At 48.9% G+C, this 17,771-nt stretch overlaps 1 protein-coding gene across 1 annotated transcript in view; it reads left to right on the top strand.

The window, feature by feature from the left end:
• Window positions 1-3,710: 3,710 nt before the first annotated feature.
• Window positions 3,711-17,771, top strand: part of LOC116976819 (transmembrane protein 151B-like) — a 35,554-nt gene continuing 21,493 nt past the window's right edge. The window contains exon 1 of the mRNA XM_033026769.1: window positions 3,711-4,120. Coding sequence (XP_032882660.1) covers window positions 4,034-4,120 — 87 coding nt within the window. The 5' untranslated portion in view covers window positions 3,711-4,033. The remainder of the gene's footprint in view (window positions 4,121-17,771) is intronic.

The raw sequence follows: 17,771 nt of genomic DNA, 5'->3' as shown, positions 1-17,771 counted from the left end.
TAGGATAGAGCATTTCAACATTAAGCGTTGAGCCCAGACGATGTCATTCCAGTTGCTGGGGACAGGCTGCGGTTTCATGTCAAACACCCGCCCTTGGAGAGCAGATTTCGCTTTGGAAATGTCATTAGCGGACGTCCCGAGGGAGCCTCGAAGGGAATAGCTCGAATGAGTCTGTTGTTTTCATCACAGTTTCCACTCATGAAACAGTTCCTGCAATCCACGGTGTCGTTGTAACGCGGAAATAGTGTCACAGGGGGACACCGTCGTGAATCCTGGAGAGTTCTCGCTCTGGTTGCTGCCCTAAACGATTATCACCAGGAATCATATTCACCGAAAAAAAACAAAATGTTCTGCAGTAACTCGGCGGGTCACGCAACATCTCTGGAGAACATGGATAGTTGACTTATTCAGTCTAAAGAAGGGTCCCGACCAGAAGTGTCGCATAACCATGTTTTCCGGAGATGCTGCCAGACTCGTTGTGTTACTCCAGCACAAAATGTGTCTTTTTTTGTAAACCAGCATCTGCAGTCCCTTGTGTCCAAAGATCATAGATCTCTATGATCTTTGCTTGTATCTACATCATATTCATAGTGTTTGTGGGATCTTACTCTGCATAAATCTTCCGTAACGTTTACCATGCTGAACAACAAGTAATTAATTGTGAAGCCCGTTAAGAATTTTTTTTTGAGGGGGGTATGAAAAGAGCATCATATACTGGGTCTCTGCCCGAAACATGGATCAGCCCATTGCCTCCTCAGATGCTGCTTGACACGCTGAGTTCTTCCAGCAGTTTATTTTTGTAAATTAAAACATGCTGTAGAAATGCAAGGAACTGAACAGAATCGGACCAGTGCAAGTATTTCGAGCATCTGCTGCGCTTCATAATCACCTTTTCATGACAGGGATATCTACGGGGGGGGGGGGGGGGGGGGGGAGTTTGGAAATTCTCTGCAACCATCAAAGTTAATAGGTCAAGTTCTAAGAGATCTCAGTGACTGGGAGATGCGTGCACATGGACATACTGGAACTCATCAACCTTCCTGGTGGAAGATAGACACAAAATGCTGGAGTAACTCGGCCGGTCAGACAGCATCTCTGGAAAAAGGAATAGATGACGTTTCGGGTCGAGACCCTTCCCGAAACGTCACCTATTCATTTTCTCCAGAGATGCTGTCTGTCCCGCTGAGTTATTCCAGCTTTTTGTGTCTATCAGCATCTGCAGGTCCTTCCTGATGGACATCGGCAACAAACATACACTTCATAGGTGTCCTTGAGACTCTTGAAAGGCGCCCATAAATAAAATTTATTATTATTATTATACACTCGCTGAAGCAGCAGATCATCCATGGATGATTTCACCCCATCTTCTGTGCACACGACAAATAAACAGTCTTGATTCCAACACATTCCGAAGCATGGTACATGTAACGAAGCACTTTTAAACTAAAACGCGAAATGCTGAAAATACTCGGCGGGCCGGGCAGTATCTGTGGGAAAGAGGAACCGAGTTCAGATTCAAACAGGTCGAAGAGTAGAAACAAGGAACTGCTGATGCCGGTTTATACAAGAGGACACAGTGTGCTGGAGTAGCTCAGCGGGTCAGGCATCTCTGGAGAACATAGATATGTGACGTTTCTGTCGGGACCCTTCTTCAGAAAAGTCTGGTGACGTTTCAGACTCAAGAAGATCCCCGACCCGAAACGTCACATATGTTCTCCAGAGATGCTCCAGCGCTTTGTGTCCTTTCTGGTCGAAGACCCTTTTCGGAACAAATCGTCAATCCATTGCTGTATTTCAAATGGCGATCCGTCCTTAAGGAAGTAATTCCCACTTGGGTCTGCATTAGCACCAAACACAGGATACAATGCAATCTAAATGAAGATGAACTACGAACATACCACATACTATGGGGTCCATATGGTGACAAACCCGATACTGAATCATGGATAGACACACAAAGTTGGAGTAACTCAGCGGGACAAGGTAGCATCTCTGGAGAGAAGGAATGGGTGACGTTTCGGGTCGGGACCCTGAATCATGGGGATTATTAGTGACATGTCACTAATCCATCTGCTCCAGTTGACAAAACTGATCAATTTTTGGTCCAATAGTAACCGGCACTTAACACTACGATCAATGAATAACTGGTACCTATAATCAATCCAAGTGGAGAGAAACCAGTAACTGGAACATACAGCTGCATATTTGGGAATCAACTCTTAGCAAGTCACTCATATTGATGAATAGTCCTGATCTCTAATATCGATCTATTGGATTGCTCCCTCAGCAGTGGTATCCATGGGGATCGACTAATGATTGGTCTCTAGTACACGTCCATTTAAAGACTGGTCAGTGAACAATTCCTAATACTAATTCATGTAAGGGTCAATTATTGTAGTTCAGATCAGTGGGATGAAAACAATGTCCCTGACACCATTGTGAATAGACATCTTTACATCATCCATTTATCCGCTTCCATCCATACTAGTGTTTTCCAAACACCTTTCTTTCAAAGTCTCAAATATCTAATTCTCCAATTCCACTCTTTCTCCAGACATTGCACTTCGTTTCCTTTTTATGTTTTCATCCGGAATTATATCTCATATTTATTCTTCACTCGCCCTATCCCCGCTCTTGTTGTCCTGTGATCCCCCGTGCCCCGAATTGTCCCTCCAGCATGGTCCACGTGTGCTCTTTCTGATCTGTCATTTTGCTCTTTCTATTCATCACCCATTCTCGTTTCCCCACGTACTCAGCTGAACCTACCTCACGCAGTTCATCCCTTTTGAACGTCTCTGTCCGTCACTTGCCTCATTCTCCTCTTCCTCTGTACTTCTTTACCCTCTATCTCATTTTTCTCTCAGTATCTGTACCTCATCCCACTACCCCTTATACTACCTATCCCTTCTCCAGAACCAGGGGCCATAGAAACATAGAAAACAGGTGCAGGAGTAGGCCATTCGGCCCTTCGAGCATGCACCGCCATTCAATATGATCATGGCTGATCATCCAACTCAGTATCCTGTACCTGCCTTCTCTCCATACCACCTGATCCCTTTAGCCACAAGGGCCACATCTAACTTTCTCTTAAATATAGCCAATGAACTGGCCTCAACTACCTTCTGTGGCAGATAGTTACAGAGATTCACCACATAGTTTAAGAATAAGTGGTAAGCCATTTAGAACGGAGATGAGGAAAAACGTTTTCACACATAGAGTTGTGAATGTGTGGAATTCTCTGACTCAGAGGGCGGTGGAGGCCGGTTCTCTTGATGCTTTCAAGAGAGAGTTAGATAGAGCTCTTATGGATAGCGGTGTCAAGGGATATGGAACGGGGTACTGATTGTGGATGATCAGCCATGATCACATAGAAGGCCGAATGGCGGGCTCCTGCGCCTATTGTCTATTGTCCCTCTTCTTCCACTCCTTTCTCTGCCCTCTCCACCTCTCCCCTAATTCCTTTGCCTTCTCCGCTCCTTCCTCTACACTCTCTGCCTCTCATTTTCTTCGCTGAATTGTTTTCCTCTTCCATTTTTCTTATTGCACTCTCTCCATCTCATTTTCTCCTTATTCCATTTTGTTTCTACGGTATTTCTCATCAACCCTTTTCATTATTATTCTCTCCTCCCCCCCCCCCCCCCCCCCCCCCCCCCCCCCCCCTTGCTTCGGGTGTTATTTTCCTATCTCTTTCCTTCGCTGGCGTACTTCAGAGGCTGAGCCACTTTCAGGTGTATATGTTTGTACGGCGGGGGAGGGGAGCAAGATCTGCATTTGGAGAGCTGGGCGCAACCCAGGATCCGGGAGGTGAAGCTTGAATGAGGAAAAACCCTGGAGCGCGAAGAAACCTTTGGGACCGTCTGCAACCTTCGTGTAAAAGGAGATCCCACATCTGACAGCCACCCCCTTCTGCCCTCCACCAGCCAAAAAATAAAACCAGCAACATGCAGCTGAACGGCGGATCCGGGGAGCGCGGTGTCGGTGCGCAAGTCAGCGGAGGTTTAGCCCGCCAGGGCTGGCCTTGAATCAAGCACCAATGCAGCCGCAGAGGACATCGGCGGTGCCGACCACAGCCAACGGTGTCCCGGGCCCGGAAGAGGCATCGGCAGAGGTCCGGGAGGAGGTGAGCAGGCAGTGGCGACAGGACAGTGCAAGGGGCGGGTGGGGTGGGCAGAAACTGGAAATCACCGAATGGAAATAATCCCCCCAGACTGCAAACCCTGGGAGTGGAGATGAGCACAGGTGCATCCGAGGGTCTAACACAAGGAACTCCCATTTTTGTCCTGTTTCATTGGGGCTCGATTGCTTTTATTTTATTATTGGTGGGAGAGGGGTCTGTTTTTAAATTTAAATATATCGCCGAGGTTTTGGGCTGAGGGCAGACCTCGGCGTTTGTACGTGTATGGAGATTAAAAAAAGGGTAATGAGATTTCATTCTGCAGAGAGGGGAGGAGGCTGCGGGAAAGGGAGCGGCGGAGATTCCTAGAGAGAAAGAGAGAGAACCCCTGCATGCCAAAGAGTGAGAGGGATGTGTGTGTGTGTGTGTGTGACAGAGAGAGCAGAGAGAGAGAGAGAAAGCGTGGCAAAGTCGTCGAGACATAGTGTGTAACAGTGAGGGTCACACAGGGAGTAAGGTGGGGAGACGGAGGGGTAGAGACCGCTTAACAAATGGATATAGGACACTGAAACACACACCAGAAGTAGGTAGACAGAGGGGGAGCTGGGCTCCCGGGCAAATCGGGACAGGTAGAGAGAGTCAACGCTATGTGAGGAAACAGCATAAGGGGAGGGTGTCGGGTCAGAGACTGAGACCCAGATAAACAGAGAGAAGTGGGGACGAAGCAAACAGACAAAGGCGAGAGAAAGGGGAGGGAGGAAGCCGTGCGCTCTCCCTGTCCCCGGGAGTTGCAGCGCTCGGGGGGTGGTGGTGTGGGGCTGCCGGCAACGCCGCACTCACCGGCCTCTCGGTGAAACGGCCAGGGGGATGGGAGCGGGGAGAGAGTGAGAGCTGGCGCTGGGACGGAATTGGGGAAACCCAGGTCGGATATGCAGAGTGGTCCGGGGCAAGAGATGGAGAGTTCCTGTCTGTGTGGGTGTGCGAGAGAAGGGGGGGGTCTAAGTCGGCCCTTTCCAGTGCAATGGCACGGATGCACTGTGCGTGAACACCGCAGTGTGTTCCTCACTGCGGTTTGATGCAGGGGGCTCGCATGCGAACTAATGGAGCGGTTAAGATACCGGGATGTGCTAACTGCCGCCACCAGCTGCTGCCACCACAGTCCCACCGGCACCGCTCGCTGCTGCTGCTGCTGCTGCCGCCCAGAGATGTTAGCAGCAAGATGCCAGCAACGGCACCAATGAAGTCATCCTGAAAGCAGATCACACGTTACTGCTCCACAGTAATGTTGGCATTTTACCCAGGACTGCAATGGCTGCATGGGGCTTTTATAAAACATATTAGATTGCAGCGAAGCCGGGTATTATTTCACTGTAACTAGATTATTATAAACTGGCTGGAGTGTTATCTTTCAACTACCTTGATCCTTCGTTCTATTTCATCCCCTACCCAGACGGCGCTCGTTCCCTGGTGCTTATCCGTTAACTGGAAGCACACCAAAACTAGCAAGAATATTGTAGAAGAGGAATTCGTGGAATGTATCAGGGTTTGCTTCTTAGTACACAGCATGTTACAGGAAAGACCCGGGAACGTGCTATTTTAGGCTTGGTCAGGAGTAAACCAGGAACGATTAATACGAGATGTTGCGGTGAGTCCCTGAGAGGCAGTGACAAGAATGTGAATCCCACTACCGGTTTGATGGTGATCTATCTCCAAAGAATTTACACCGCCGCTTTTAATTTTATCATTCCATAAGAGCAATGATTATAGTGAGGAGGTGGGGGTTTCTAAAGGTGGACCGGGAAAGTAAACTAAGAGTAGAAACAAAGAACTGCAGATGCTGGTTTATACCGAAGATAGACACTAGGCGCTGGAGTAGCTCAGCGGGTCAGGCAGCGTCCCTGAAGAAAAAGTATAGGTGATTTTTCAGGTGGGTCCCAACCCGAAACGTCACCAATCCTTTTTCTCCAGAGATGCTGCCTGACCCGCAGAGTTACTCCAGCACTTTGTGTCTATGTTATGTAAACTGAAAGCAGCTCAGTGCATGGAGGGTGGCAGATGTCCCAACAGCTGGTCTATACTGTTGAACAGGAATTGATCCCAATTAGAAAAGGAGATTCCACGAGAAAGGGGCACAATCTGTGGTGAAAAAGGAGATCATGTATCTGGTTACATTTAAAAAAGTAGAGCAACCAACGTGGCATGGGTGGTGGCAGAACACCGAACTGGGAAGTTTTAATGATCAAGCAAAAAAGACTGGACAATTCGTAAGGGAGAACATTGATTTCTGAGAGAAAACCTGTGTGTAATATCAAAACAAATAGCAAGGGTTTCCGAGGATATAAAGCTAGTAAAAATAGTGTAAGGTGCGTGTGAGCTGGTGCGTTAATAGCAGGAGAGAGAGAAATGTTGACTTGATCAACATGGACAAATATTAACTTGGTCAACAAGAGCTACGTTAACTTAGATTTTTTTTCTCCTTCCATCTTTACTGTGGAGGACACTGCAAATATCCCTCAGATAACAGATGAGCTCATTTCATATAATAGGGAGGAATTTGTAAACGTCCCAATCACAAATCCCAAAGTATTAGATGGGTGCATTGCTGGGACACAATGGCCTGCTCCATCGTTTTCAAAATACATGGCTGCAGAAATGGTGAACCCACAGGTAGAAATTTCTCATAATTTCTTAAATTCCAGAAGGGTACCTGAAGATTGAAAAACAGCCAAAGTGACTCCCCTTGTCAATTTGCATTTATTTCAGCAAGATGCTAAAAGTCAGTCATCAAAGAGGAAATAGCTAATCATGTAGGAAAGCTGAATATAATTAAGCTTAACCAACCTGGTTTTATGAAAGGGAACTTGTGTTTGAAACATTGGCACAAATGCTTTGAGGATATGACAGGGAGAGTTAATGAAAGGGAACCTGTAAATGTAGTGTAATTAGATTTCTAAAAAGTATTTTTCACATAAGAGGCTGGTAAATAAATTAAGAGTCCAAGGTATGGGAGGAAATGTGTTACCATGGATAAAAAATAGATTGTCACATAGAAACAGAATTGTAATAGATGGGGTCCTATCAGTTTGTAGATATCTAACTAGTTCAGTATCCAGGATGCGCTTCTTAGGACTCATTTGTGTACTATTTACATTAATGATCTGGAGGAAGGAAGATTTGCAGATTTGCCAACGATATGAAAATAAGGTCATAAGTGATAGGAGTAAAATTAGGCCATTCGACCCATCAAGTCTACTCTGCAATTCAATCATGGCTGATCTATCTCTCCCTCTTATCCCCATTCTGCCTACTCCCATAACCTCTGTCACCTGTACTAATCAAAAATCTATCTATTTCTACCTTAGAAATATCACTGAATATTGGATATGTGGAAGAATGTGTTGTAGATATTATGATTCCCCAAATGGACGTAGATTGGGTGAATGATAGGATAGATTAGTGATTGGACAAAAAAATGCCAAATATAGTTTAATATGAATAAGTGTGAAGTGATGTCGTTTGGTAAGAGGAATAAAAAGCCAGATTACTATTTAAATGGAGAGAAACTGCAAATTAGTGAGGTTCACTGGGATCTAGGTGTTCTCATGCAAGAATTATAAAATGTTAGCAGGCAGCTCCGACATGCAGTAAGAAGGCAAATGTCATGTTGGTCTTCATGCAAAGAGGTTGAAGTTTAAGATCAGGGAGGTTTTGTTACAGTTATACAGAGTGTTGACGAGGCCACTTCTGGAATACCGTGTAGACTTTTAGTTCCCTTACCTAAAAAAGAAAGTGATAGTATTGGAAGTAGCCCAAAGGTGATTTGCCAGCTAATTCACAGGTAGATACAGTATAAGTGAATTCGGTATTCTGAAAAACGCAAGGAATCATGGGATTTGTCAAAGGTCACAAACGATAAAAACTCTCGGCAGTCCGCGGTATGGACACAGACCTGCGCCTCATCTGCGGCCAGGATCGATCCCGGGTCTCCGGCGCCGCAATCACTGCCGACCGCCACTGGGCCATCCCCGTCCCCTTGAGTGCCCCCCTGTCCGGGGGCGGCCAGAGACGTCAGGAGTCAGAAGGGAGCGGCACCCCCAGGCCCACAGCCAGCGCGGAGAAGCAGCGCTAAATCCAACTCAACTCTGCCTGTCTCGCCAGGTTAACCTACAGCCCTGCCTGGAATGACGGGACACCAGCCTCCGCGCTGGCTGTAAGCCTGGGCCGTCGTTCCCGTAAGTCCAGGCAGGGCTGTATGTTAACCCGGCGGGATAGGCAGAGTTGAGCTGGATTTAGCGCTGCTTCTCCACGCTGGCTGTGGGCATGAGGGCGCAGTTTCGGTCTAACTCCTGACGTCTCTGGCCGCCCCCGGGGGGGCACTCGGGAGGGGACGGGGATGGTCCAGTGGCGGTTCTGCAGCGATTGCGGCGCCAGAGACCCAGGATCGATCCTGGCTGCAGATGAGGCGCAGGTCTGTGTCCATGCCGCAGCACGGTTGCCGAGTTTTTATCGCTTGTGACCTATGACCTGGGCATACGCAGCCGGAATACTAAACTCGCTTCATCAGTGGGAGAGTTACAAAAGAGCTATGAAACAAGGACCATCATTTGAAACTGAGATGTGTAGAAATTTATTCTCTCATTGCTTATGGGAGGACTACACTCATTCAAGGTTTTCAAGTTTTCAAGGTCAGTTTATTGTCACATGTACCAATTAAGGTACAGTGAAATTCGAGTTATCATACAGCCATACTAAGTGGAAAATAGCAACAAGACACACAGCCACATAAAATAAAATAAAATAAAATTTATCTCTGTTCCAAGACTGCATTCATACTCTCAGGTTTATTCTTTACCAGAGACTGCATTAGTTTCCTAATGCTTATCCCTTACTCAGAACAGCGCTTACTCCCATGTGTATTTCTTGTCCAGGACCAGACTCCTTGCCTGGTGTTTATCCCTCTCCTGGAACTGCACTCATTCCCTGATGTTTATCCTTTCCTCTGATCTGCACTAATTTCCTGCCGTTTATTCCTTCTCCAGGGCTGCACTCATGTCCTTGTCTTTATCCCATTCCCAGAACTGCACTCAATATCTAGTGTTTATCCCTTACGTGGGACCACACTTATTTCCTGGTGCTTATTCCAGTTCACTGTTACATTCTTTTTTTATTTTGCTTATGTAATTGCAATCTGGTCCTGGGAATTTATACATCACCCGAGGCTTCACTCACTTCCTTTTAGTTTACCCAATTTTAATGTTAAAATATTTGCCTGTCAATTTAGCTGTTTTGTTAGATGAAAGCACGCAACAACAAAGCATTTCACTGTACCTCGATACACATGACAATGAACCAAACTAAACTTTCTAAGATTATATTCCCTGCTCTGGCATTATAATGACTGGCAGGCCCATACAAAGCTTTTCAAAAAGGGGTGTGGCATAACAGGATTACAAAAAACTTAATGTAAAATAATTTGCGCGCTGCGCACATCACGAGCGCGAAGCGTGAAGTCTCTCGATGCCGAGGTCAGGGGTTTTAGATGCTCTCTGATGCATTCTGAGCCTTATTTCGGAGCATTTTTGCACCAAATTTATGACCAACATTTCAGAAATGAACAGGAATCTGAGAGGTAGCTTTTTCACACAAAAGGTTGCTGGGTGTGTGTAACGAGCTGCCAGAGGAGGTAGTTAAGGCTGGGACTATCGTAATGTTTAAGAGATATTTGGACACGTACATGCCTCAATGACTATCGACCAGTGGCACTAACGCCGGTGGTGATGAAGTGCTTTGAGAGGTTGATCATGGAGCAAATCAACTCCATCGACAAAAACCTGGACCCACTGCAGTTCGCGTACCGCCACAACAGATCAACGGTGGATGCGATCTCGCTGGCCCTCCACTCCGCACTGGACCACTTGGACAACAAAAACTCATATGTCAGGCTGTTATTCATTGATTACAGCTCGGCATTTAACACAATCATCCCCTCCAAACTGGTTACCAAACTCGCAGAACTGGGTCTCTGCGCATCCCTCTGCAACTGGATCCTCGACTTCCTCGTCCACAGACCACAGTCTGTTCGTATTGGTGGAAATGTGTCAGCCTCAATAACAATCAGCACGGGAGCACCTCAAGGCTGCATGCTCAGCCCCCTGCTGTACTCACTCTATACCCATGACTGCGTAGCGAACCACAGTGCGAACTCCATCATCAAGTTCGCTGACGACACCACTATTGTGGGGCTGAGTCAGAGTACAGAAGAGAGATCGAGCAACTGTCCATATGGTGCCAGCGCAATAACCTGGCCTTCAACACCAGCAAAACCAAGGAACTGATTGTGGACTTTGGAAGGAGTAGGAAGGGGACCCACAGCCCCATTTATATCAACGGGTCGATGGTAGAAAGGGTCAAGAACTTCAAATTCCTGGGCGTGCACATCTCTGAAGATCTTTCTTGGTCCGAGAACACTAACGCAATTATCAAAAAAGCTCATCAGCGCCTCTACTTCCTGAGAAGATTACGGAGAGTCGGATTGTCAAGGAAGACTCTCTCTAACTTCTACAGGTGCACAGTCGAGAGCATGCTGACCGGTTGCATCGTGGCTTGGTTCGGTAATTTGAGCGCCCTGGAGAGGAAAAGACTACAAAAAGTAGTAAACATTGCCCAGTCCATCATCGGCTCTGACCTTCCTTCCATCGAGGGGATTTATCGCAGTCGCTGCCTCAAAAAGGCTGGCAGTATCATCAAAGACCCACACCATCCTGGCCACACACTCATCTCCCTGCTACCTTCAGGTAGAAGGTACAGGAGCCTGAAGACTGCAACAACCAGGTTCAGGAATAGCTACTTCCCCTCAGCCATCAGGCTATTAAACCTGGCTCGGACAAAACTCTGATTATTAGCAACCATTTTCTGTTATTTACACTACCAGTTTATTTATTCATGTGTGTATATATTTATATCATGGTATATGGACACATTTATCTGTTTTGTAGTAAATGCCTACTATTTTCTGTGTGCTTAAGCAAAGCAAGATTTTCATTGTCCTATACAGGGACACATGACAATAAACTCACTTGAACTTGAACTTGAACATGGATAGGACAGATTTAGATGGATATGGGCCAAACGCGTGTGAGTGGGACTAGTTTAGATGGGACATGTCGGTCGGTGTGGGCAAGTTGGGCTGAAGGGCCTGTTACCATACTGCATCATTCTATGACTAAAAAGTGAAGAAGAAAAATGCATGTAGATGAGTAGAGCAGATTTGAAAGAGGAGTGAAATGTAAAGGCAGAGAGAGGTTTATGGGTGGAAAGGAACATAGGAAAGGAGGGGGGAGAGTGGGCTTGGGCAGATAGGTGAAGGGAAAATAGTCACAAAGTGCTGGAGTAACTCAGCGGGTCAGGCAACATCTGCGGAGAACATGGATAGGTGACGTCACAGAGTGCTGGAGTAACTCAGTGAGTCAGGCAGCATCTCTGGAGAAAAGGTATAGATTATATTTCGGGTCAAGACCGTTCTTCAGTAATATTCATGATGTGACATGCATAGTCATTCCTGAATGTTACCCAAACCATCGTGAGCTACTTTGTTACGGTGCTTGCCGTCTCCTATAACGTCTCTGCTGCCTTGGGTGATGCAAGACAGGACACAAGCTTTGGGACATGCTGCGAAGTTGTTGACGTCTGTCCCAGTCCGGTAAAAACCTGGATGGAGTGGATGTGCAGAGGATGTTTCCACTAGTGGGAGTGTCTAGGACCAGTGAACACAGCCTCAGAATTAAAAGACATTCTTTTAGGAAGGAGATGAGCAGGGATTTCTTCAGTCAGAGGGTGGTGAACTGTGGAATTCATTGCCACAGACAGCTGTGGAGGTCAAGTCAATGGACATTTTTCAGGAGGAGATTGATAGATTCTTGATTGATACGGGTGTCAGAGGTAATGGGGAGAAGGCAGGAGAATGGGTTTGAGAGGGAAAGATAGAGTCATAGAGTGCTACAGTGTGGAAACAGGCCCTTCAGCCCAGCATGTCCCATCTGCACTAGTCCCACCTGCCCACGTTTGATCCATATCCCTCCGAACCTGTCCTATCCATGTGCCTGTCTAACTGTTTCCTAAATGTTGCGATAGTCCCTGCCTCAACTACCTTCTCTGGCAGCTTGTTCCATACACCTACCACCCGTTGTGTGAAAAACATACCCCACAGATTCCTATTAAATCTTTTGCCCTTCACCTTAAACTTATGTCCTCTGCTCCTCGATTCACTTATTCTGGGCAAAAGACTCAACCATAGCTATTCAAATCATGATTTTATACACCTCTATTAGATCACCCCTCATCCTCCTGTGCTCCATGAAATAGAGTCCCAGCCTACTCAACCTCGCCCTATAGCTCTGGCCCTCTAGTCCTGGCAACATCCTCGTAAATCTTCACTGTACCCTTTCCAGTTTGATGACATCTTTCCTACAACATGGTGCCCAGAACTGAACACAATACTCTGAATGCGGCCTCACCAACTTCTTATGCAACTGCAACATGACCTCCCAACTTCTATACTCAGCCTGACCCACTGACTTACTCCAGCACTCTGTGAAACGTCACAGAACAGGGCAAGATTAGCAAGTTTGCTGATGATACAGAAGTGAGTGGTTTTGCAGATAGTGAAGATGGTTGTGAAAGATTGCAGCAGGATCTGGATCAATTAGCCAGGTGGGCAGAGGAATGGTTGATGGTTGCATGGTGCCTTGAAGGTTGTGTCGCAGGTATATCAGGTGGTCAAAAAAGTATTTTGGCACTTTGGCCTTCATCACTCAGAGTATTGAGTATAGAAGTTGGGAGGTCATGTTGCAGTTGTATAAGACGTTGGTGAGACCGCATTTAGAATATTGTGTTCAGTTCTGGGCACCATGTTATAGGAAAGATGTCAAACTGAAAAGGGTACAGAGATACCCATCCTGGATCAGTCCAATCAGGGTTGTGTCATCCGCAAACTTGAGAAGCTTGACAGAGGTGTCTGTGGAGGTGCAGTCATTGGTGTGGCGAGAGTAGAGGAGAGGGGAGAGTACGCATCTTGCGGTGCTCCTATGCTGAGCGTTTGCGGGTCCGAGATATGCTTTCCCGCCTCACATGCTGCTTCCTGTCTGTCAGAAAGCTGGTGATCCACGGACAGAGGGGTTCAGGCACAGTCAACTCAGAAAGTTTGGAGCGTAGTAGCTCTGGCACAATGGTGTTGAATGCAGAGCTAAAATCAATAAAACAAAATCCTCGCCTAGGTCCCCTGCGGTCTAGGTGCTGGAGGATGAAGTGCAGGCCCAGATTGACTGCGTCATCCACAGATCTATGCAAAATGCAGAGGGTCCAGCAGAGGGATTGTGATATTTTTCAGCTTGGCCAGCACAAGCCTTTCAACGGTCTTCATGACTACAGAGGTCAGTGTGACAAGCCTGTAGTCATTAAGATCCGTAATCCTTACCTTTTTCGGTACAGGGACAATAGTGGATACTTTGAAGCAGGCGGGGACAGTACATCTTTGCAGGGACTGGTTAAAAATGAGTAATTGGGTGTGGTGGTGATTGGAGTGGGGTGGGTGTAGAAGGGCCCAGTCTTTGCAGACGGAGGTCAGGCTATGAGTGGGTGTGAAGTGTTGGTTGGGGTGGGAAAGGGGCCACTCTTTTCATACTGGAGTCTTGCCTTAAGTAGGTGTGAAGTGGTGAATGGGAAGGAGAGGGTGCAGGGTTCATTCTTTGCAGACTGGGGTCTGGCTGTGTTTGTTGGGGAAGGGGTACCAGGGTTACGTTTCTGATTTTCAAACCTGCAGTAAAACTCATTCAGGTCGTTCGTCAGCTGACGATTGAACAAAGAGCGGGGGGCTTTCCTCTTATAGCTGGTGATTTCTTGCATGCCCTTCCAAACTGAAGAAGAGTCACTAGCTGAGAACTTGCTCCTCAACTTCTCAGAGTACCTTTCCTTGTCAGCTCTGATTCCTCTTCTCAGCTCTTGTGGACCCAGCGGGGATGGTGTGGGCCCAGCGGGGGTGGCGTGGGCCCAGCGGGGGTGGCGTGGGCCCAGCGGGGGTGGCGTGGGCTCAGCGGGGGTCAGCGAGGGTGGGGTGGATCCGGCGACGGGATGCATATTTGTCCCCAACCCTCCCCCCCCGCCCTCCCCGCAATCTCAAAATGGAAATGTTACATCTGTATATAATGATCCCATTAAAATGAGTATTTATGTCACAAACTATGGAATTCACATTTTTCAGTATTGTTATCAAGGAAAAGAAAGCCGTTCCAATTGTTTGATATTATTTGATATTGTTTAATAATATTCATATGGAGAAAATATAATAGCTCTAAAACATAACTTAATTTTGCAATCTCACTAAAGATCTCCCTTTCCCCTCCCCATCGCTCTCTCCCCTCCCTTCCTCTCTCTCTCTCCCCCTCCCCTCTCACATCCCCCCTCTTTCTGGCGGGGGGGCGAAGATGAAGGTGGCGCGGGCCCGGCGGGGGTTGCGGGGGCCCAGTGGGGCGGCGTGGGCCCAGCAGGGGTGGCGTGGGTGGCGTGGGCCCAGCGGGGGTGGCGTGGGCCCAGCAGGGGTCAGCGGAGGTGGTGTGTGGTTCAGCGGGGTTGGCGGGGGCCCAGCGGGGGTCAGTGGGGGTGGCATGGACCCAGCGGGGGTGGCGTGGACCCAGCGGGGGTGGCGTGGGCCCAGCAGGGTCAGCGGCGGTGGCGTGGACCCAGCGGGGGTGGCGTGGACCCAGCGGGGGTCAGCGGGGGTGGCGTGGACCCAGCGGGGGTGGCGTGGTCCCAGCAGGGGTCAGCGAGAGTGGCGTGGACCCAGCGGGGATGGCGTGGGCACAGCGGGGGTGGCGTGTGCCCAGCGGGGGTGGCGTGGGCCCAGCGGGGGTCAGCGAGGGTGGCGTGGACCCGGCGACGGGATGCATATTTGTCCCCAACCCTCCCCCCTCCCGCCCTCCCCCGATCTCAAAATGGAAATGTTACATCTGTATATAATGATCCCATTAAAATGTGTATTTATGTCACAAACTATGGAATTCACATCTTTCAGTATTGTTATCAAGGAAAAGAAAGCCGTTCCAATCGTTTGATATTATTTGATATTGTTTAATAATATTCATGTGGAGGAGAAAATATAATAGCTCTAAAACATAACTTAATTTTGCAATCTCACTAAAGATAATCCCCCTTTCCCTCTCCCCTCCCCATGTCTCTCTCCCCTTCCTTCCTCTCTCTCTCTCTCCCCCTCCCCCCTCTCACATTCCCCCCTCTTTCTGGCGGGGGGGTGAAGATGAAGGTGGCGCAGGCCCAGCGGGCGTTGCGGGGGCCCAGTGGGGCGGCGTGGGCCCAGCTGGGGTGGCGTGGGCCCAGCGGGGGTCAGCGGGGGTGGCGTGGACCCAGCGGGGGTCAGCAGGGGTGGCGGGGGTGGTGTGGGCCCAGCAGGTGTGGCGTGGGCCCAGCAGGTGTGGCGTGGGCCCAGCGGGGGTGGCGTGGGCCCAGCGGGGGTGGTGTGTGGTTCAGCGGGGGTGGCGGGGGCCCAGCGGGGGTCAGTGCGGGTGGCATGGACCCAGCGGGGGTGGCGTGGGCCCAGCGGGGGTGGCGTGGGCCCAGCGGGGGTGGCGTGGGCCCAGCATGGTCAGCTGGGGTGGCGTGGACCCAGCGGGGGTGGCGTGGGCCCAGCATGGTCAGCTGGGGTGGCGTGGACCCAGCGGGGGTGGCGTGGACCCAGCGGGGGTCAGCGGGGGTGGCGTGGACCCAGCGAGGGTGGCGTGGTCCCAGCGGGTGTCAGCGGGGGTGGCGTGGACCCAGCGGGGGTGGCGTGGTCCCAGCGGGGGTCAGCGAGAGTGGCGTGGACCCAGCGGGGGTCAGCAGGGGTGGCGGGGGTGGTGTGGGCCCAGCGGGTGTGGCGTGGGCCCAGCGGGGGTGGCGTGGGCCCAGCGGGGGTCAGCGGGGGTGGTGTGTGGTTCAGCGGGGGTGGCGGGGGCCCAGCGGGGGTCAGTGCGGGTGGCATGGACCCAGCGGGGGTGGTGTGGGCCCAGCGGGGGTGGCGTGGGCCCAGCAGGGTCAGCTGGGGTGGTGTGGACCCAGTGGGGGTGGTGTGGGCCCAGTGGGGGTGGCGTGGACCTAGCGGGGGTGGCGTGGACCCAGCGGGGGTCAGCGGGGGTGGCGTGGACCCAGCGGGGGTGGCGTGGTCCCAGCGGGGGTCAGCGAGGATGGCGTGGGCCCGGCGACAGGAGAATGGAGAACTGGCGGTTTCCAAAGTGGAAACGCTGATTTTTAATTTTTCCGCACCCCACGCACCCCCCCTTCGGACGGCCATGCCTGGCTACCTTGGGGGTAGGGTATTAACATGGATAGAGAACTGGTTGGCAGACAGGAAGCAAAGAGTAGGAATTAAAGGGTCCTTTTCAGAATGGCAGGCAGTGACTAGTGGGGTGCCGCAAGGATCAGTGCTGGGACCCCAGTTATTTACAACATATATTAATGATTTAGACAAAAGATTTTAATGTAACATCTCCAAGTTTGTGGATGACACAAAGCTGGGTGGCAGTGTGAGCTGCGGGGGGGATGCTATGAGACTGCAGGGTTATGGTTGGACTTGGATAGGTTGGGTAAGTGGGCAGATGCATGGCAGATGAAGTATAATGTGGATAAATGTGAAGTTATCCACTTTGGTGGTAAGAACAGGAAGGCAGATTATTATCTGAATGGTGTCAGATTAGGAAAAGAGGTGCATGAACACTTAAAATGGCAGATGAAGATGAGAGGTTTTTGTCCTTGATGATGTTGAACTCTTTGAGTGAGTCAGAGATACATTTGTCAAAGAAAGCGGAGAACATTCCATCATATTCCTGATTTTGTAGATCGGTGAAAAGCTTGGGAAGGACAGGATATGGACCACTCTCTGCAGAGATTGCCTGCCTCTGCTCTACCCTTCTAACAATGGCACACCTGGCTTTGTGCTTCTCTACCCAAGAGGGCGATGGAGGCTCAGATTCCAAAGTCTACGCAGTCATTGTACATTGTGAGCAGTGGTCTCATTGCATTGGGCTGACCACTCACCTTTATCACCCTCGTTCCAATCTCTGCATTCTGCCTTGGAGCAGTAATTGATTCTATTATTTGACCCTTAACTCCACATCATCTGACCATATTCATCGTGAAGTACCTTATCAAGAGGCCTCTTTTCAAAAATCCAGATACAATGCATGTACTCCATTGCCATTATCTACATTATTACTAATGCACAAAAACCTATAAGATTAGTCAAGCAAGATATCAATGCCAAGCAATTCATTTTTGTACTTCTCATTTTTACAGTTCTATTTTCTCCTTTGGTAAAAAAAATCCATTATTTTCTTTACTTCCCCCCCTCTTCTATTGAGATTTTGATAGTCTCGTCCTCCTTGATGAAGAGTGATACAAAGCACTCGCTTTCTATTTCTGTAATGCCTTTGCTGCTGTACATCAATCATGTTGTTGCTCAGGTTACTGGTTACTAGGCTTTAGAGAATTCTGAATTCCATTCAATATTTTCACTGCCATTCTCTTCTGAGTCTTATTTTCTGTTTCTCTTCCCCTCTCTTCAACTGGTTCTCGCCTAAATCATTCATTTATTGTATACTTCTTCCTTTATCATCTT

Source organism: Amblyraja radiata, chromosome 9 (genome assembly GCF_010909765.2).
Source record: "Amblyraja radiata isolate CabotCenter1 chromosome 9, sAmbRad1.1.pri, whole genome shotgun sequence".
NCBI lineage: Eukaryota > Metazoa > Chordata > Chondrichthyes > Rajiformes > Rajidae > Amblyraja > Amblyraja radiata.
Note: the sequence above shows the minus strand (reverse complement) of the source record. Positions and strands in the feature narration are given on the sequence as shown.